The sequence below is a fragment of the Leuciscus leuciscus genome, assembly GCF_965113295.1.
Source record: "Leuciscus leuciscus genome assembly, chromosome: 24".
Classification (NCBI taxonomy): Eukaryota; Metazoa; Chordata; class Actinopteri; order Cypriniformes; family Leuciscidae; genus Leuciscus; species Leuciscus leuciscus.
In genome coordinates this window covers 12236467-12258395 of record NC_138723.1, presented here as the reverse complement: position 1 = coordinate 12258395, position 21929 = coordinate 12236467, and the positions used below count along the sequence as shown (strand labels likewise).

At 37.8% G+C, this 21929-nt stretch overlaps 1 protein-coding gene across 3 annotated transcripts in view; it reads right to left on the bottom strand.

Moving 5' to 3' along the window:
• The window catches only part of phf24 (PHD finger protein 24), a 38628-nt gene extending 17004 nt beyond the window's left edge, over nt 1-21624 (bottom strand). For all 3 annotated transcript variants that reach the window (XR_014202452.1, XM_082158425.1, XM_082158426.1), the window contains exons 1-3: nt 21261-21624; nt 8562-8989; nt 1115-1300 (exon numbers count right to left, since the gene is read on the bottom strand). Coding sequence is in view for 2 of the 3 variants with exons in the window: in XM_082158425.1 (XP_082014551.1) it covers nt 1115-1300; nt 8562-8987 (612 nt within the window). In the remaining variant the exon portion in view is untranslated. The remainder of the gene's footprint in view (nt 1-1114; nt 1301-8561; nt 8990-21260) is intronic.
• Between the last annotated feature and the right edge of the window lie 305 nt (nt 21625-21929).

Below are 21929 nucleotides of genomic sequence, written 5' to 3'. Positions count from 1 at the left end.
GACAAATATACTGTACATTGCTTTTTTTATGTATAAGGACCCATTTATAATTAAAAACAGTATGTGTGATATTACAATAAAAAAAATCTATCTATCTATCTATCTATCTATCTATCTATCATCTTTACATTTGTCTGTCCGTCCGTGTAAATGACACAATCCAATCAAATCCCAAAAGATACAGTATATTCATTACCTCCCACTGAATATTTCAATTGGAAATATGTCATGTTACAGACGTGATATGCTTTGTGAATGCTATTTCATAATGCTATTTAAAGTGGAACATGACAACTCTAGCCAATTCTTCGCTGATTTTCCCTTTTGTTTTCTCAACAAACTTCCCCTACAGCTGTGGGATGTATATCTCACAACACTGTGGTAAAAAAATCTCACTTGCGGCACCCTCCTCCCCATTTCTACCGCTGCTCTTGTGCATTTGTTATTATCGGAGCCGGCCAACTTTATCGTGTGGAGCTATGTCTACCGAGGTGGGTAATACATCATACACAGTATCTTCCTACTTCCTATCCAGTAGACTTCCTATTTTCAACTTACCGTCCCCATGTTGCAAGGTTGGTTTTCCGCCGGGGAACGCTGGGGGGAGCGGGGAAACTCACCATTCTCACCAGAACAGGTTATTGAATCATCCAAATGATTTCTAAATGGATTTATTAAGTTGAAATAGTTGCCAAGTTCCCCTTTAAAGGGACAGGTCACTCACGCAAAATTTTATTCAGCCATTTTTTTACTCGCCTATTGTTCTAAACCTGTGCATCGTTTTTTTGTTGTTTTTTTACAGGGTGACTGAAAAGTTTCTAAAGAATCTAGATGAATCTTTTCAATAAAATGCCAGTTCATAGTGACCATGACTATGTCACAATCATGTTGTTGTAATTTCTGAGTAAACTGTTCCTTTGAGACAGCCGCACAGATAATTATAGGCTGAATATGCCACTAATCCCTCTGGAACAGGTCATTGTTACAGACTGAAAGACATGTACTTTACAGTAACAGCTCTGAAACAACTTCAAACAGCCAGTGACGTGAAATGTGCTTGTAAATATGTTTGTATGTGATTTTGTGCATATGTATTGATGAGAGAGTGACTCACGCAGTAATAGCAGCTCCAGCCGGTGGTGGTGTGGGCCGTCTCTCTCATTTCTTGCAGGGCTTCAGTGCTCAGGTAACCCATCTCCCGCAGACAGCCGTCGTGGAAGACCCGCGTGCACGTCCCGCAGGGGAACAGATCGTCCGCCGTCCAAACCTCACACACCTCGCACATCTCATCATTGATGGGCTGACCGCAAAACAATGAGAGACAAGACAGATCAAATCATTCCTTGCTTAGCAATGAGACTGTTATTGATCCACTGAGAAAAAGGCCCAAGAGCGCATTGAAAAATGCATAATTGCACATGAAAGGAAGTGTAGTGACTCATCAAAAAGCGAACACTTCTGTGATCAAACTTCTATACCTCCCTGCATTAGTTGCTTTCCATTAAAGGTCACCAAATATAGAAATAATCTTACTTGACATTCACTGCTCATTTAAAGTCTCCTGTGGTGCACTGGGCTACAGCATCTGAATCTGCATGTGGTTTGCTTTCATCTCGTGATATGAGGACGTCATGCTGGTTTGATGAATGCAGCACAAGATAACGTTTTACTGATCCCAGGAATTAAATTTTTTAAAGTGTTATGAATACTAAACTGTGATTAGAATAGAATAGAAAGAATATAATATAATATAATATAATATAATATAATATAATAGAATAGAATAGAATAGAATAGAATAGAATAGAATAGAATAGAATAGAATAGAATAGAATAGAATAATTTTGCTCTTTTAAAATGGTTGGCCCTTTATCTTTACTGCTTTAACTACCGCAGTATTGAAACTGCAGCTTGCTCAAACCAGTGTTGTTATTAAAAACTAAAACTATTAAATATCTTTTTTTATAAATCTTAAATAAAATAAATAATAAATATTGGTTGAAAAACTTCAAATTAAATAAGCTTAACTAAAATTTGAAATGGTCTTGGCAATTAACTGAAAAAAATAGGTGAAAGTTTAAGTTCTAAATTTACAAAAAGCAAAAACATAAATAAATATAAATTAAATTAAAGCTAAAAAAATAAATAAGGGCAAAAGGAAAAAAAACACAAAACATTAACTAAAAATCAAAAGGAAAAAATAGCAGCTATTAATTAATAATAATTAATTGATTAATAAATACAATAATAGCGAGCAAGATAGTTTAAGAACATAGCTTAGCAATGTTTAACATAGCAAAACAGCACTTCTAAAAATATCATTAGTAAAACTTAGGAGCATTGTTACTTTTAGTTAGTTACTTTCCAACAGGTATAAATCCAATTCCAATTTATTTATAAAGCATATAATAATACAACAATGCTGACCATAGTGCTGCACAAACAATAAAACATTAAAATATAACAAACACAAATAACTATAAATAAAGAATATGCAAAATATCTTCTCTCAGATTATCATACCAACAGACTCTTAAGAGTCTTAAATACACCTAAAACATCTTCAGACTTAAAAAAATGATTCCTGTGACAACAGTACCTCGACACTAAAAGCTATCAGTAGCTAACATGAAAAAAATATGTTTTTAAATGCCTTTTAAACTCACTAAGAGTTGATGATAATCTAATAAATTGTGGTAAATTGTTCCATAACCTTGGGGCGGCAGCTGCAAAGGCACATTCCTCTTGTGTTCAGATTCGTCCTTGAAACAACTAAAAGATTCTGTGACTGAATCAGGTCCGCAATATACGGAGGGGCTGTACCATGTAAAGATTTAAAAACAAAGAAAATCTTAAAATTAATCCTAAAAGAAACTGTTAACCAATGCAGCGATCTTAATACGGGGGTAATATGATCCTATTTGCGAGTGCTTGTCAACAGTCTTGCGGACGCATTTTTGACCATCTGTAATCTGTCCAAGATTTTAGTTTGAACACCATTATAGAGTGAGTTGCAAGAGTCTAATCTCTAGAAGATAAATGCATGAATAACCTTTTCCAGATCTTTCCGGGATAGAAAAGGCTTAATCTTAATAATGAGTGTTTGACGTTAAAGGTGGTCAATCACTGATGGAATCTACAAACTGCATCTTGCATCGTCTTATTTCATGCTGCTCGTCTTTGCTGTATAGTGTCGCCCATCTAGAGACAGACTGTGGAGACTGGACATTATTGACAACCTGTCACATTAATGCAACTCAGGGTCAGACATTTTAAAGCCTTGGAAACGTGTGGAGACAAAACATTTTAAGGACTTTTGATGCAGACCCAAGTGTCTCCAGAGGAGTTTAGTTGGTTTGAGAGCTTTTTTTATGATGAGTCACTACCCGGTTACAGCATTACCGCTAGATATGATGAGACACTACCCGGTTACAGCACTACCGCTAGATATGATGAGACACTACCCGGTTACAGCACTACCGCTAGATATGATGAGACACTACCCGGTTACAGCACTACCGCTAGATATGATGAGACACTACCCGGTTACAGCACTACCGCTAGATATGATGAGACACTACCCGGTTACAGCACTACCGCTAGATATGATGAGTCACTACCCGGTTACAGCACTACCGCTAGATATGATGAGACACTACCCGGTTACAGCACTACCGCTAGATATGATGAGACACTACCCGGTTACAGCACTACCGCTAGATATGATGAGTCACTACCCGGTTACAGCACTACCGCTAGATATGATGAGACACTACCCGGTTACAGCACTACCGCTAGATATGATGAGACACTACCCGGTTACAGCACTACCGCTAGATATGATGAGACACTACCCGGTTACAGCACTACCGCTAGATATGATGAGTCACTACCCGGTTACAGCACTACCGCTAGATATGATGAGACACTACCCGGTTACAGCACTACCGCTAGATATGATGAGACACTACCCGGTTACAGCACTACCGCTAGATATGATGAGACACTACCCGGTTACAGCACTACCGCTAGATATGATGAGTCACTACCCGGTTACAGCACTACCGCTAGATATGATGAGACACTACCCGGTTACAGCACTACCGCTAGATATGATGAGACACTACCCGGTTACAGCACTACCGCTAGATATGATGAGACACTACCCGGTTACAGCACTACCGCTAGATATGATGAGTCACTACCCGGTTACAGCACTACCGCTAGATATGATGAGACACTACCCGGTTACAGCACTACCGCTAGATATGATGAGACACTACCCGGTTACAGCACTACCGCTAGATATGATGAGACACTACCCGGTTACAGCACTACCGCTAGATATGATGAGACACTACCCGGTTACAGCACTACCGCTAGATATGATGAGACACTACCCGGTTACAGCACTACCGCTAGATATGATGAGACACTACCCGGTTACAGCACTACCGCTAGATATGATGAGACACTACCCGGTTACAGCACTACCGCTAGATATGATGAGTCACTACCCGGTTACAGCACTACCGCTAGATATGGAGTTGGGGCTCCACTAAGGGGGGGGAAGTTAGGATGATTCTAAGGGCTCCCCCAGAGATCGATTTTATTAGTGATATGGGTGCGGTAGGGGACCCAACCTCATATTCTTTCATAGGGCCCAAAATTGCTAGGCGGCGCTCCGAGTTGGTATGATGCAAATGTAAAATCAGAGCTAAATATTACAAAGTGAAAAGAGACCCCGAAGAAGGGGAACTGAAGGGGGTGGAACTAATCTCTTGTTCATAACCAAACCAAGCATTAAAACAGCACATGCAAAGTTAGCTTTTCTAGAACCACTCCTCCAGAACCATGGCTAACTAATCGGCTTAGGTAATTCATTCCTTTGCTTATTAAATTGGAGCATTACACACTTTTTAAGTATATTGTGGCTCTAGGAAACCAGGGATCAAATTGTCAGACATTCCAGATGCAAAATTTACTGGTGCCTTCTTGTGTAGGCACCAGACACTCCTGCTCTTCAGATTGTGACATGTGTCTCAGAGGAGAGTGAGGATTGTGATATGAGCGCTGGGGAGAGGTGCTGTATTTAGATCAGAAGAGCCAAAGGACGTCACCTTGGCAGTGTGCCTCTGAATCTGACTCCAGCTCTGCATCAGTACTCTGAGCATCTTAATGGTGTTTAATACTGGAATGGTAATGGACTCCATGAATGATCAAATCTGGGCATTTTGTAGGGTTATCATCATCGCCCTGGTTATTTATAGGCAGTGGTATCATTTCTGTCAGGACCACTACCGTCAAATACGATTGACAATTAGCATACAGTGTGGATTGGCGGTATGGTTCCGTTCTGGGCGAGAACTCCCTGCGCATCCATGCAGCCTAGCATGGATAAGAGCAGGGAGAGCAGCAATAACCCCCCTTGGGGTAAACAGAACAGAACCAACATGAAAGTTTGCAAATATATTTAATTCAAGATTTTAAAGTACAACATAATTCGAGAATTTATTCTGATTCAGGGGAATCAGAATGCCAAATCCTGACAGGGCGAGAGGAGGAGCTGGGGATGGAGGAGGGTAATTAGCTCCTGAGAAACGCGATAGCTGCTGATAATACTGAAGGAGCTTATATGTATACGGTGATAGGTGTCGTATTCCTATAGGTAGATGTGCATCAGCTGATAGTCAGCTGATGCGAGCTTGACTAACGTGACCTGCCAGAACTAACGCTACGCTTGATCGTTAACTAAAACTAAAACTGTTTAAAAACATGTTAATTGAAATAAAACTGAAATAAAATAATATACTGTATATATATATATATATATTATTTTTTTTACATTTAAAAAATATATATAAAAAAAATAACTGAATGAATAAATTCTTACAGTTTTTAGTAGATTATAGTTGAATAGATAAATTATTCAAAAACGGACTTACAATGAATGAGTGTCATGAAATGTTCAGAAATTTACACTCCATCAAACTATTTAAATATAAACACACATAAGTATATGTTTGCTCTGTTCTTGTAACAACTTAGCAATGCCAAAGCAATCACAATAACACCCTAGCAACACCATAGCAACCATTCAGAACAACCACTCTGAAGCCCTTAAATGTCAGCTAGCAACACTCCAGCAACCACTCCAGAACTCTTACCAAATGTCTAGTAACACCCGTACAACCACTCAGAACACCCTATCTATCTCCCAGAACACCCGAGCAATCACATAGTTAACCACTCTGAGGCCATTGGTGACCAGTTAGTGACACCCTAGCAACCAATTCAAAACTCTTAGCAACTGCCTAACATCCTCCTGCTTCTCAGATTTCTCTTCTGATAAAAAAGACCCATATAATCTCACAAGTATCACCTCAGAGATCATTGTCTGAAACTGTGCTTAGATTTGCCAAGATACCAAATCTGCAATCAAACATTAGAAATTTCACTATGGACTCAAGCATGTCTCATCCAATTTTTCCAAATTCAAATAATCTGATGCTAAGTACTATTGTAGTTCTGTACTATATGACAAAGAAAAGTTCTTGCATGTGTCTATTTTTATTTATCCTAAGGTGATCTAGGATAAAGTTTATTCCCCTTTGCCGAAGTGAAAGAGAATTTTTTTTTCCTTTATCACAATTACATTCACCAGCTGTTCTGTTTTTCTTTCATTGCAGTTCTGTCTGTTTTTTTTATTTATTTTCCTGAACCAAATTTGAACTTCAGCAAATGCATCTAGACATAACTCACAAAGACAAGCCCAATTGCATCTCATTCTGCCTGCTCTTATGTCTTTTATATCTGCTGAGAGAGAGACTGGAGGTAATCAAAAGCATTCTGTTGAGTGGAGTTGTGTGGAGTGGCTCTTCTCTGGCTCGCTGTGAGGCCTGGCCCCATCACCACAAGCTTCGGTGACCCCAATTAATTTCGGACTGATCTCAGACGCCACTGCAGCTCACACAGCCAGGTTTTTCCTGCACAGCCGTTACCCACAGCCCACGTACTGTCAACAAAAACCGGGCTGCCATTTAGGCTGAGCTGGGATCAGCTTACCTAACTAACAATCTTGACATTTCCTCACGTATGTGCGTCACAGAGCAGGTTTCAGCTCCGAATGAAAGGATTACCTCCACCAACACCCCTCCATTATGAATGTTGAGCCATGAACCAAACCCATATTAATTGTTTGCTGCCAAAAAGCTCTGAAAAGCTTTGAAAAGTAACAAAGACACTACTGGAACTTCAAACGGGACAGGTTCTATGGTCAGATAAAAAAAAAAAAAAAAAAGCTTTTTTGGCAGCAAACACTTAAGATGGGTTTGGTTCATACAGGGATAAAAAAAGTACCCCATGTGTAAAATGAAATACTCTGCTGTATCTTTAATGCTGTGGGCCTAATTTTCTGCCAGAGGTCCTGGACATCTTGTTCAGAGACATGGCATCATGGATTCGATCAAATTCCAACAGGACAGTGATCCAAAAACAAATATCAAAATCAAATAAAAAATGGGTCACTGAGCACAAAACCAAGCATCTGCAATGGCCATCCCAGTCCCTGACCTGAACCCTATAGAAGATGAGTGGACTGAACTGAGGAGAAGAAGCGCCAACATGGCATGTTCATTTCAACATTTCTTAATTCAATATTAAAATCAAAAGTTGCATCTGTTAATATTATTTAATGGAGCTCACGTGAACTAACAACGAACAGTTGTATTTTATCACCTAACATTAACAAAGATGAATAAATACTGTAACAAATGTATTGTTATAAGGATGTTTATATGTATTTTAACAAAAGATAAAAACTTTTACAGTGAACACACTTCTAATGACAGATAAAGAGAAAAGCTAAGATTAAATCCTCTCTCTCTAAGAAAACCTTAGAGATTGCTATCCATGTGCTCATTACATCTCGTTTGGATTATTGCAACTCTCTTTACTATGGCATGTCCAAATACTCTATTGCTCGTCTCCAATTAGTACAAAATGCCGCTTCAAAGTTCCTCAATTTTTTTTTATTTGATCACCTTTCTCCAATTTTGAAATCGCTGCATTGGCTACCTGTGCATTTTAGAATTGAGTTTAAAATTCTTCTCTTTGTTTTTTAATCCTTAAATAATCTGGCACCGAGCTATTTGTCTGAGCTTCTCTGTCCATACAATCCCACACGAAATCTGATAAGAGATTATTAATAAGAGACTTTTATCTGTCCCCAGATCACGATTAAAGAAAAGAGGAGATAGAGCCTTTGCCATTGCCGGCCCTAGGCTGTGGAACAGCCTTCCGCTTTACATCAGAACAGTCTTTAACTATTTTTAAATCTTCTCTTAAAACCTACTTTTTTTCTTTAGCTTTAACTCATTCTGAGCTTCTGTCATGAATGTGTGGTTTGCCCTTGTCTCTTTATCTTGTGTTTTGTTCAGCACTTTGGTCAGCCATGTTTGCTGTTTTTAAATGTGCTATATAAAAAATGTAAAAAACGGGCAGCACCAAAAAAAAAAAAAATCATCATTATTTACAAATATGGATCCTTTCAGCCATTTTACCTGCTCGGTTTGCCCAAGCGAGACATCTAGCGGTTGGTCGTCGTTGACCTCTCTCTTCGGCCGCACAAACGTCGGAGGAGTGAGCTGATGTGCCTTCTTTAGATCCTCAGGCTCCACCCCCTTCCCATCACGGAGACGCCCCCAAGCCTCCTGATTGGCCCTATGTTCCTCTATGGATGAAGCTGACGCCTGCTGATTTGGTAATGACCCTGGTTTACTGTCCTTGTCTTTCTGCTCAGTGTGGTCTTTGTTAGCGTGGTGGGATCCTTCAGCAGATTCATCCCCGTTCTCCGCTATGACCTCTTCAGTCCGGGCCGCATCTGCTGGGACCGGCCGATCCTTCAGACCCTCTTTAAACGCTGATACCACCACACTGCACTTCTGCACCTTCTCCACCTGCTGCTTCTTGGACATCAGCACACCCATGGCTGCAATATAGTGACACAACATTATTATAGCATATCAGGCCATGCAATCACCTATGCTGATCTTTTCAGCTTCAAATCCCTCATTATATTAATATAGTAAAGAGAGACAGTCCTCATGCTTGCTGGGTCGGTGTTAGCACCCTGTTGCATAACAAATATTAAGGTTGAAAACAAGACAATGTTCTATCGACTTTGTCTCTAAACCATTGCTGTGGCAATTTACGCCCACATGCTGGATCAAGCAGATTTTGTGATCCACGGCGAATGTGTTGCAAACGCTTTCCTCACACAGATCTCTCATATAATTGACACTGGAAAGATTTTCTTTGTATTGGCGTGCTCCCATCACAGATCATCATCTTCACTAATGGCAACCTGTGACGATTGCAGTGTGAACAGGGAGCAAAACCAAAGCAGAGTTGTTCATTCGTAAGGTTTTCTGATTCAGAATCAGGAGCTGAGAAAGCCTTTTGTAGTAGTTATTCAGATAGGAAGAATATTACAATGAATTCCTGAAGAATACAGAACATTAATTTGATTTTAAGAAAGCAGAATTGAAATGGAATGAATTTTAAAATATATACTATAATGGTAGTTTTTAAAAATAAAATGAAAAATCATTTTAAAATGAATTAACCATAAATAGGTTTTTATAAAGAACATATGGCCTACATTAGAACAGATTACATGATTAGATGATATTATTGATCATTGTATATTTGTGACCCTGGATCACAAAACCAGTCACAAGTAGCACGGGTATATTTGTGGCAATAGCCAACAATACATTGTATGGGTCAAAATTATAGATTTTTTTTTATGCCAAAAATCATTAGGATATTAAGTAAAGATCATGTTCCATGAAGATATTTTGTAAATCTCCTACCGTAAATTTTTGTGAGTGAATGCAGCACAAACATAAATGGACAACTTTAAAGGCGATTTTCTCAATGTTTCGATTTTTTGCACCAAAAAAAGTTTTATCTCAGCCAAATATTTTCCTATCCTAACAATCCTTATACATCAATGGAAAGTATATTTATTTAGCTTTCAGATGATGTATAAATCTCAATTTCAAAAATAATTGACCCATGTGACTGGTATTGTGGTCCAGGGTCACATATAAATATATACATATACACATTTAATATAATAATACAATTATATTATTCACTGTAAAAAACTTCAGTGTCACATGATCCTTCAGTAATCATTCTTTAATATGCTGATCAAGAAACATTTATCATTATTATAAATGTTGTAAACAGTTGTGCTGCTTAATATTTTTGTGGAAATCGTGATACTTTTTTTCAGAATTCTTTGATGAATAGAAAGTACAAAAGAACGGCATTTATTTGAAATTGAATTTTTTTGCATACAATGTAAAAGTCTTTACTGACTTTTCTTCCAAAATCCAATTCAACTTCCTGTGTCTATTTCAACTCAAATTCACACACTTTAATTGCAGGCGAGCCAAATCTTGTGTTTTGCTTTGGTCCGTTCCATCCCTGTGTATGGGGCCGATTCAGCTGATTTAGCTTGTCCGAGGCAGACATCACATAATCTTGAACGCTAGCTCCATCTATTCAGCCTTTAATCAGGGTAATGGTGTGAAACTGCTTCAGTTGGCATTCTGTCGCCTTCTAAACGCAAAGCACAGCATGCTTGTGAATTTCAATAGATATTTCCTTCTCTCATTTATTCTTAACTATCAACCCAAGCTTTGACCCATCGCGTTCTTCTCTCTCAATACCCACCTAAAAAAGCCACACTGTAATATCGCTGTTGTCCCTAGGCACCGTTCCGAGAATGAACTTTAATTATGAGTGAAATCAAGGAGGCGTTCCTGAGCCTCATCTCATCGAAGGCTTGGGAGTGACAGAGTTTTTTACACAAATTACCCGTGGTAGTATGATGTATTTTACCCTGTTAAAGCTCAGTGTGTTCTTGCTCTCCGGTTGATAGATGCCACATTAGCTGGCTGAGGGAGATGTGGTTTAATGGTTTGTCACTGAATTAATTTATGTGTATCTTTTAGGCACAGTTTCAAAGCTGCCAACAAGCAGCATATATTACTGTCTAAGAATAACATTATTTTTCTCTTAAGGAAGTCGATAAAAAAATGCACTCTGTCTACCCATGTTGAGGAAGCTACTTCAAAACTGTATATTATCAAACAAACAATTATTTTTCAGTGGGTAAATGACAGTTTTTACAATCAAGATTCCTAATTAGGGTGACAGAATTAAACTGCATTTAAACCTATTTATTTACATGAAAAACCACCAATAAAACAAACACGGTCATTTAGAAAACATTTGTAGAATTGATGATTAAATATCTTGATGAATAAATATTTCGTACACTGCTACAATAAAGAAAATGTAGGCTAATGAATGAGTGTGTCAAATGTTTGTATTGAAGGGGGTGGATTGGAATCCACTGCTGCTTCAATGTATATGTAATGAGTGATTATAATCAAGGTATTAATCAATATTTTTCCTTCTAAATATCAAATGATTTGAATGACTTCTCTGGAGATTTTACTTTGTTATAGAAGTTACCAGTGTGATTACTGAAATGTTCTTTTCATGTATTCTTTAATGTCTGTATTTGATATCTGAATGCAGTAACAGTGTTTGCTCATTCAGCCCGGCTTCCAGAAATGAAATAGGGACTTGTTTTGTATTTGAGAAAGGTCTTCAATGTGAAGCCAATTTAAGGGACCATTTCTTTGTTAAAGCCTTACTTTCCAGTTAGACTAAAGTGCAGCTCTCCTTGAGAGAAAGAACGCATTATTGATGTTTTGAGAGGACTCTCCTGTTTATAGTTAGAGCCTGGCAAAATCCAGCCTTGGAAAAGCTATGCGTCGGTGTGTGTGTGTTAGTCCTTTTGGTTACAGGTTAAAGAACCACTGGCATTATTGGAGATTGACTGAGTTGTTGTTCTGGACATGCTGGCGCTCTGAGACCTGGAAGGTCACGACGTGCCTAACTTCAGGGTCCGAGTGACAGCTGCATAATCGATGGAGATATACTTCCGTCTATCTGTATCTGTGTGGAAAATTACTATGTTTATCTATATTTCTTAGCCAATCAGAGACTGCAACCTGAAGCAAGGATGTAGCTTAGACCTTGGTGAAGGGTATAACTGCTGTGATCTTTGTAACTGTAAGTGGGGCGTCCTACAAACTCCTTGTGAGTCTTGAAGCCGACTTCTGCTGATGAAACAGCAAACTATCTTCAGTAAAACTTTTCTTCAATTTATTATATATCTGACTCTGGGTATTTGGTTCTGGGTATTTGACTGTTACCCCCTAACAGTATTATCAGGGCCGTCCATAAGGGGGGATAAAGGGGAACGATAAAGGGGGGGGGCCATGCAGTCCAGCTATAATAATGTTCATCCTAAATATAAGCAAAGGTTACCATATTTTATTTTGAACCAAAATAGCAACATTAATTGTTGAAAGTGAGAAAAAAAATGCATTTTATTTAATGTTGCTCGAGTAAAATATAGCCTGTGTCATAATGAAACACCCCTTTCCTGAAAATGGCCTGAGCAGGCTGGCGAGCGGGCGCGGGCACGGGCGCCGTGAGCGCTGAGCGAGCAGCAGGAACGAGTAGTGAGTTGTCGTCGAAAAAGATGGATAAAGCAAAAAAGCTGTCGGGGGCTAAAAATAGAAAAAGAAAGAGGGAAAAGGAGATGGCATGTCAATTGATGCGACAGCAGCTAAATAAGTGGATGGTGAAAGGCAACAGGTAGGATTTAAAGTGTGACGTCCAGGCATGTAGGCTACTGGCCATCGGGACTACCGGGAGATTCCCAGTGGGCCGACATGCTTTTTGGGCCGATGCATCTCATGTAGGAGAGAGAGAGAGAGCACACGCATGATATGAGTAGCCTATAGCAGATTTGGGGAGGGCCCATTCACTGGACCTTTTCAGGGGCCCAGTCATTTCTGTGGGTGGGCCTGAGTATTATATATACATTTATCTATACATTTGTTTGTTTGTTTAGTAATGTTTGTTAAATGAATTGTTTGGAACTGGTTCATTTAGAATCAGACTTCACAAAACTTTATATGTGGGCGTTTTAGAAAGTCTGTGCATTCAAATAACGTTACCAAGTACTCCCTACTTTTTTAGGGAGTAACGTAATATTGTAATGCATTACACTTAAAAGTAACTTTCCCCAACACCTCTGCATGAAGCCTAGTCCTCTTTGGCTTCTTATGTAACAAAACCAATGTCAGCTTATTTTTAGTGACGCTTAGGTGCATGCATCTGAAAATCCTTTTCAGAAGCACTCATTGTATCAGCCTGGGAAAGTGTAAATGCTACAAAATGCTGTTTCCCAGCAGACCTGCACAGCCCGACGGGCGGATGTTGCATAGAAGCAAGTCAATCAGTTCATGGACCTGATGATTTCAGCCGGCAATATGCATCAGACAGTGCATGAATGGTCTGAGGCTAGACTTACTCTATGACTGTAGTGACGGATGAAAAGTCCTCAGAGACAGGAGGCAGAGGAAGAAAGGGGTCACTGCTGGCCGCCTCTAGGAGAATAAAAGATGAGAATCTCTCGGGCTACAGAGCTTCTGTTATAACGTCAATCCCTTTGTGAAACCGTTATGAAAATGACTTCTGGCAAGAAATCCCACTGCATCCCGAACTCTCAGCACAGATTAAAATGTTCATTTCAGTGACGACTGGTGCCTCAGATGCAGGAGAAGCAATTACTGCTGAAATTACTGAAGGAAGATAATTGACCAGACACGATTTTAACAATATTTACAAATGGCAATTTAAATTTTATTTCTTCTTGTTTTTTTTACTTGTTTTTTTGTCTTTTTAATTTCTTTTTTATATAAATAATTTTCAAATGGATTTTACATGTTTTTATTTTTCTCTCTCTCTTTATAAATCTAATGTAAAGAACTTTAATTAAGCATTGTCTATTAAAAGTGCTATATTAGGTAAAATAAATTATCATGAGCATAAACGTAAATGACACACTCAACAGACATCAAATCCAAATAAAGCTATACCAAGCTAATATACCTTTTTATTAGAATCAAAATGATGTTAATATACCTCTTTAATAAGTTACTGGTATCATAATGCACATTTCATAAGTGCATCTTATTTTAAAAAAAAAAATGTCTTCAGAATCTTCAGAAAGGTAATAATTTGCTCCACATTAGAGACATCTTTCCTTTTTGGAAAAGATCCAATTCCCCATGGATAAAATTAAGTCTGACCCTACATTTTAACACACAAAATCAGATTATAGAAATAAAATGGTTTAAATTGCCAGTAAATGTAACGTTTGTTCTGTTTCGGGTTACTTTTCACTGTTTCCTCTTCTGGTTTGCCTGTGTTAATTGTTCACTTTGCTTATAAGTTTCCATGGTTATTAATAAGTTTAACGCACCTGTTTCTGTTCAGCTGAATATCTCAGTATTTTTTCTTGCGTTAACGTTGCATGTTTGGTCAGTGGTTATCATTCCTGTTCCTGTATTCTCCCGAGTCTCAGTTTATTAAAGAATATATATTGAACTCTCCATCGTCTTGTTTACTGACCAGCATATTGTGACAGTAAACAATCAGATTCTTTAATCTCTGCCTGGATTTTGCCTCGGGAAATGGAAAGGAAAAGACACCATTTGTATTCTGAGCCACACTTATGAAAGATTTGCTAATGTTCCATTTTGTGGTGAGTTGGCACCAGAGCTGTAATCACTTATTCAGGAATGAGGAGGATGAAATGTAATAATTTGAGAATCAATTATTTTAAAAAACAAAACAAAAAAAATATTGTTTGAACTTTCATTTGAATATGGAGGTTTTTCCCTTCAATGTCTATGGTGATTGACACCAGAGAAAGTGCTTTTTCTGTAACAGATGGGCTTCCATATGTGATTCGGCAAATTGATTTTTATTAAATAGACCTAAATGTTGCCCAATATCCAATACTAAAGATTTTAAATGTGTCTGCCATTAAGATAATAATAAATTATGCATTACTATAGCTGATGCAGGTCAGATTTTTTTTTTAGAAGCACTTACTGGTTTAAATTACCACGTTAATAAGTTTTAAAAGGTCTTATATATAGGATCAGGTATTATGTAACGCATAAATGAATACATTGAATAAATGATTATTTTATAAAATCTCTGCTCAAGCAAAAACAATGTTCATTGACCTGAAATTCATAAAGACAGAATATTTGTGTTGCTAAAATTGAAAAAATTGTGGTCCCTGAGAATGTTTAGATTAGGAGATGCAGCTTTGCGCTAACGGATGTCAATATCCAAGTCAGCAATCTCACAGAAATAGAGAGAAAAAAGAGAGCAATAACTTTCCCACAAACTCGAAGGCAGCTGTCTCTCCAACACAGCTCACTAACTAGACTTCCCTGAAAAATTTTGATGACTCTACTGAAAAAGAAATGAAATTGGTGGCGGTAGGGAGACATATATGAAAATTAATAAAGGCAAAGCCATATGAACATGGCTCTGCTATATCTGTCTCTCTTTACACAACATTTGACACAGATTGCAGCACACATTATGGTCCTGACCTTAATCTGCGATTTGTGACACTTCAGGACTGACTTAATTGGTTGAGTATTTCTGTATATTACAGTTTTTCCAGATTTAAATTTCTTGTTGATTTGAACAAATTGCATGTTGTGTAAAAGAGTAAGTACAATTGTCTAAATTGTCTAAAAGAATGCTAGAAGGAGTCAGTAGTTGTGGCTTCTGCCATAGGGATCCCAGTTCCTCAGTCACTGACGATTAACCTAGAACGTGACTGACCGATAAGGAACGTCAAGGTTACAAAATTTCCCAGTAAATGTTTGCCAACTGTATATAAAAAGTATTACAAAGTATAGAAAGCAGACAGTGTCAACAAAAATGTATAACAAACATGAAATTTGTATACAGTATAACAAATATTTCCATGGTGGAAAAACATTTTGACCAGTGTGGCTGACATGATGACAAAACACTTTTTATTTTATTTTAGTGGCATTAGCCAATTCACTGATACAGTACTTGGGGTTTTGAAGCATGCATTAAATGTTTTGGGAGAGTTACTACATTTTGCAGACATGCAATAGAGTTCTGATGTTCCAGCAAACAGTTGTGACAATTGAACTTACAGTTTAGAGAATGACTGACGGACTCAAAAAAATGTGCCAAAGTGAGAGAAAAACTGTTATATACGAATTTTAAAAGGAGTATAGTGTGTGTTTTTTTTATATATTTTTTTAATATATTTACAGACAGACTGAGATAGATAGATAGATAGATAGATAGATAGATAGATAGATAGATAGATAGATAGATAGATAGATAGATAGATAGATCTCTCTCTCTCTCTCTATTATCTATGTAAAGTGTGGCTTTACAACCAAGTGAACTGAGGCAATAATCAAAGCTGATCAACTAAAAAACTAAAATATTCACTCTCTCTCTCTCTCTTATGTATTAAACTTGATTCATTTTATTGAATCAGTTCATTTAAATAAAGCAGCTCGAAAAATGATCAGCTGATTCCCTGCACAGACATTTGCATGGCATTGTACATCTTTTTCTAATATACCAAATAGCATCAATAAAAAAAAAATATATATATATATATAGCTGAAAGCAGCGATTATCAGGGGTGCAAGCGCTTTGAGGCATTTAAGAATACACGTAAAAAGGTATTATGTATTATATAGCGAGCATGTAATCACTTAGATCATAGATGCAAAAGATAATTTACAGCTAATTCAAGCAGTTTACTAAGGAAATACATGGTTTTTAAAGCCTTTTTCACCTTTATAACAGTTAAAGTGACACCTATGGCCCGATGTCCATAAAAGTTTCCATGCTTCTTTAGGATCATGTGCTGCATGTGCACACTCAATTTTGTTAAGTTCTATGCAAATCAGGCAGGAAGAGGGCCAATTTCAGCCATTTAATGGTATTTAATCGAGCATTTTACACCTTTTTAACAGTTATAGCGCCATGTGCATGCTTCTTTAGGATCATGTGCCGCATGTGCTCACCTAATGATGCGAAGTTCTGAGTTTTCGTTTAGGAATGATAGGTTTTTGGGTGGACTTGGCAACGCCTGTTTTCTAAATGACACAGTTATAGCTATCTAAAGGCCGAAGTAAAAAATTATTTAGCTAATTATTGACCTAGAGAGTCCCAAGAATTGTGCCTCAATGGTTTTATCGAGGTTGAGCCAAAAACCTAGGACTGGTTCGCAAAAGTTGTTTTTTGAAATTATCTCCAATATTTAAAGAACGATTCGATTGACAGCGGTCCTAGAGGCAAATTTGCTCAGAATGAGGAGTTCTCCCTTGCGGTTTGAATGACGTGGGCGTGTGCCAAAAATCACGTGGTAAACAATTCTTTACACATGTGAAAATCGCGAAGGTGCCCCCTGGTGGCCGTTTTCTTTTGAATTTCTCACAGGCCTCTAGGGCCATGATTCAAACAGGCCCAGCGAGTTTCATTCCGATCGCCTCCGTTAACCTTGTCTGCTGCTTTTTTTTTGAGAATGTCTTCAAAGGCAGTCTTGGCACCTTGGACGAAGACACTGCATGCCAATTTTCAAGTCAATCAGACTTAGGGTTGCGTAGTTGTGGCAATGTTTATGTTTTTTCCATGTTATAGCACCACCAAGTGGTCAGTCGCCGCATACTTTTGAGCTCTTACATACAGTATGTTCCCATTCACGAGTTATAGCCATTTTAGTAAAAGTGGCTCCTCCCTCTTTGAATGTTTTGGCGGCCCTTAGAGGCCGTGAATCGAAATTTCAGCTTTTTTTTTTAGATAAGTATCGACAATCAGACTCCAGAGAATCTTGCTGCACTGCAGGTTCCGATCACGCCAAAAACCTAGGACTAGTTTGCAAAACAAGGTTTTTCAAAAAAATCCAAAATACCACAAAAATCAGAAGCATGTCCGTCTTGAGCCTAGGATTCCGACGATATATGACACTTGAGTCTACGTCTAACTGTTTAGGAGTTATGAGCGATTTCGTACTTTTCACCATTGTAGCGCCCCCATCAGGCCAATCGGGGGAGCCTTGGTGACGTTGTAAGCGGTGTGAGTACTACCAGCCCTCAAAGTTTTAAGTCTCTATGACTTATGGTTTAGTCTGCCCGATCACTTTTATGGGAGAATGCTGATCCTTGGAAATTTTACCAATTACAATAGGGTTTCAGCGCTACATGCTTCAACCCCTAATAATAGCTTCAAAACAGTTAGCCTTTTATTAGTAGCTTGCTAACTAAATATTTTTTCAAAATGGTAATGAGCGAAGAACAGATGCCGATTTGTGAACAGTTCGGTTCAGAAAGACAGTCTGAATGAATCATTCATGAATCGAAATGATCCGGTTCTCTGATCAGCATCCTCTCATGATCCATAAATGAATTCAGAAGTGCTAGTCTCCAAACAATTGAAAAATAGCCTGCATGGATAAAAACAGCAAGTATTTCTTGAAAATATAAATTTTTTGCAGTATAAAATTCAAATGGCAACACAAGGGTGACTAAGTGAAGAGGTTTTTGGTTGAACTATCCCTTAAAATTATGAGTACCTTTTAGTGTGTTGAGCTGCAGTTTCAAAAATTCAAACATTTCAGAAGCTACTCTTGTTTACTGCAGAAAAACATCTGAGTTTGTGTGAATGTTCCTGCTTCAGATGCATTGCACCTACATGTTCATCAGCCTTTGTTTTCCCCTCTAATATTATTGTAATACCATGTTTCACAAATCGGCTTCGCACTGTCAAGTTGTCGCTGACTTGAATCCCAACAATCCTTGCCTTTCATGTGTTACTCCTGTGAGGAACCGTTCTGTGAATAGGATGGCGACAAAGCTTTCTTTTCTTTTTTCCATGGGAATGCTTCCCATTGATGTGAATATCCCATCCCCAAAGGCCTGGAACTAATCACACTAACGAGTTCACTAAGGCCACCTTCTGCCAGTGATTGGAATCACAAACACCCACCGAAAAAAAGAAAAAAAAATAGCAGCCAAAATTCTAAAATAAAATCGCCAACGCTCTCTGTAAAGGCTAATGAGTAATAAAGTGATAAAACACTTAATCACGTCTTTCTGTGCAATGTGGGCTTGTAAAAATGGATGAGCGCATATACGCTCATAATGCCTGACCTTGGACACTCAGTAGCCCAAAAGCAAAGTACGCTGGCCAAACTAAGAGTGCTGGGAGTTGAAATTCCACTCGCACGCTGGCCTATGGGCACGGAGGCGGCGCAATGTGGAGGAATTTGAATGTAAATGCCTCTAGAGAGAGGAGCCCCCACGTTGGCATTCAGTTGCTGTCAGGCACAGAGTCTGTGCCAGGCAATCTTCTGAGAGGAGTTGACAATGAGCGCTGTGAGAGAGACGAGGGAACCTAGAGTGTCTGCAGGGTTCCAAAGCTGACACTCGTGGTGCATTGTGGGTAGAAGGGCAGAAAGGAGAGAACCGAGTAGTATACCAAAAGGTGGAGGACAGTCCTGAAGAGCTAATAGAGGGTGTTTGTGTCAGATCAGCTGAACCACTGCTAAAGCTGAACCATTACTAATAGTAAACACATAACTAGAAAGGCCAGAAATAATATATCAAATGTTAGCTAACATTTAGTCACAAACACGCACATGTGTTCAGGGGTTATCAAAAATCAATCTGATTTGGAAAATGTTAACACGGTAAAGAGTTAAAGAGTTCAAATTCAGTACACTCCAATTAACCCTTTCATTTGGTTTAGATCAACTTTTTTATGTTCTCTGTTGTTAATAATAACATTATGTTAATATAGTTTCTTATATAAAAAAAAAATATATATATATATATATATATATATATAAAATAATAAATAATGGTTTTGTATTATTATTTTCATCATCATCAAGTTCTGTTTAAATCAACTTTATGTTCATATAATAATCTATCATTATATTGATGATAATAATCATTACGGTTGTGTTGTTGTTTGTTGTTGTTATATTTATTGATAGCAGAAGTAGGAGTAATAATTATACAATTATTATTATTATTATTATTATTATGCAAGTACTATAAAATTGCTCCTTAATTCTGAAATAGTATTGCTTACAATATGTATTAAATTATATTAAATGATTATTAAAAATGTACACAAGAGTTCAAATTCAGAACACTCCTATTAACCCTTTCATTTGGTTTAGATAACTTAATTTTTTATTTTCTCTGTTGTTAATAATAACATTAATATTATTTTCAATAATATAATTTCTTATTATGAAGAAAAAAAAATCATCATCATTATTATTGTTATTTTATTTTATTTCCATCATCATCAAGTTCTGTTTAAATCAACTTTATGTTCATTTGAGAATCTATTGTCATTGATGATAATAACCATTACTGTTGTTGTTTTGTAATTGGGGAAAAAACCTTTGCACACTTGAAAAAATGAAAAATAAAAATATATTTTCCATGTAATACTAATATATTACTTATACTAATTATTAATACTAATGGTTAAAAATATTGTTATCTAAAACAAATAAACAGCATTAAAAATGAATGAATGAATGTTTGACCTTGAAATTCTATAAGATCTACATGATCTTCCGATTCTTCCCTAAATCTGATCTCCTCAGTCCATCGCCTCAATGACTACATAACACCCTGATCACTCCGGACTGTGACGTCAGAGGTGATGCACAAGGTCTTACAAAGAGACTGCAAATGATCCAGCAAAACTTACCTCTGCAGTGCTGCTCAAAGGAGCATATACACTTCATCACGCACAACTTATCATGTGTAGTGAAATCTGAGGAAAATGTCACTGCATCCATCACAGTACAGCAAATATGTAACGTGTCAGTGCAGCAAAAGTTATTGCGTAAAGTCTGGCTATATAAACAGCCTCATCTTACATTTCAGTGGAAAATCATAAAATATAATGCATGGCTCTCTCATCCACACCCGTCTAACAGCACTGACCTAGATCGAGTGGTATACACTGGGTATTTTTCTACACCCACACACAACTAATGCATGAATGATCCGTCTCGTGATATCTAGCAACATATATAAGTTGCGTGCGTTCATAACCAACAGTTTGAATGCATGGTAATATTCTGTTGCATACAATGCACGTTCTGCAAGATTTACTATTTGGCGTTAAATGTGGGACTGTGAAAATCATGTGAGTCTAGATCTACTTAGTAGCCTACCTATAGTTAGAAAGGAACTAAGACTAACCTGGATGAAATCGGATGGTGCTCCGGTACTTGGGACTGGATTTCTTCTGCTCCTCTCCTCACGCGCTGCCAGCAGTCATTTCAAGCGTTGCTTTCGTCAGTGAAGGCTATGCGTGTGTAATCGCGACGGTCACTGTACTACTGCTGTGTGTGTGTGTGTGTGTGTGTGTGTGTGTGACCCAGTCAAACAAATATCCCGCAGCCGAGGAAACCGCTTTGTTTGTGAAGCGCGAGCTGAAGGCGCGGAAGCTGGACAGCTCCAGTGCTGAATTCTGGAGAGCAACTTTGCTCTGGAAAACCTACAGCTCTTGTAAATAAACACAGCCCTGCTAAAAGTTGTCCTCTGCTTCAGCTGACGAACCGGATTTACCAGGGTCCAATGTTCTTCGAGCCTCTTATGGAACTTGTTTTCAGCCTACGAAAGGAGACGTTTCATTGGTCTGTTCAAATGACGTTGGCACTGGGAGATGAGAGGAGCCAATGCACGGAATATGGATGCAAAAACTGCTTTAATTAGAGATTAGCATATATTACCTTGCTGATTTTGTGATTGTAATCATTACATTACTCGCTATATTAAAAATAATCAATACCAAATACCTAGATAACAGGGTGTATAAGCCAATTAATTTAATAATCATGGTCGGTTAATTTAACACACCCAATAGTG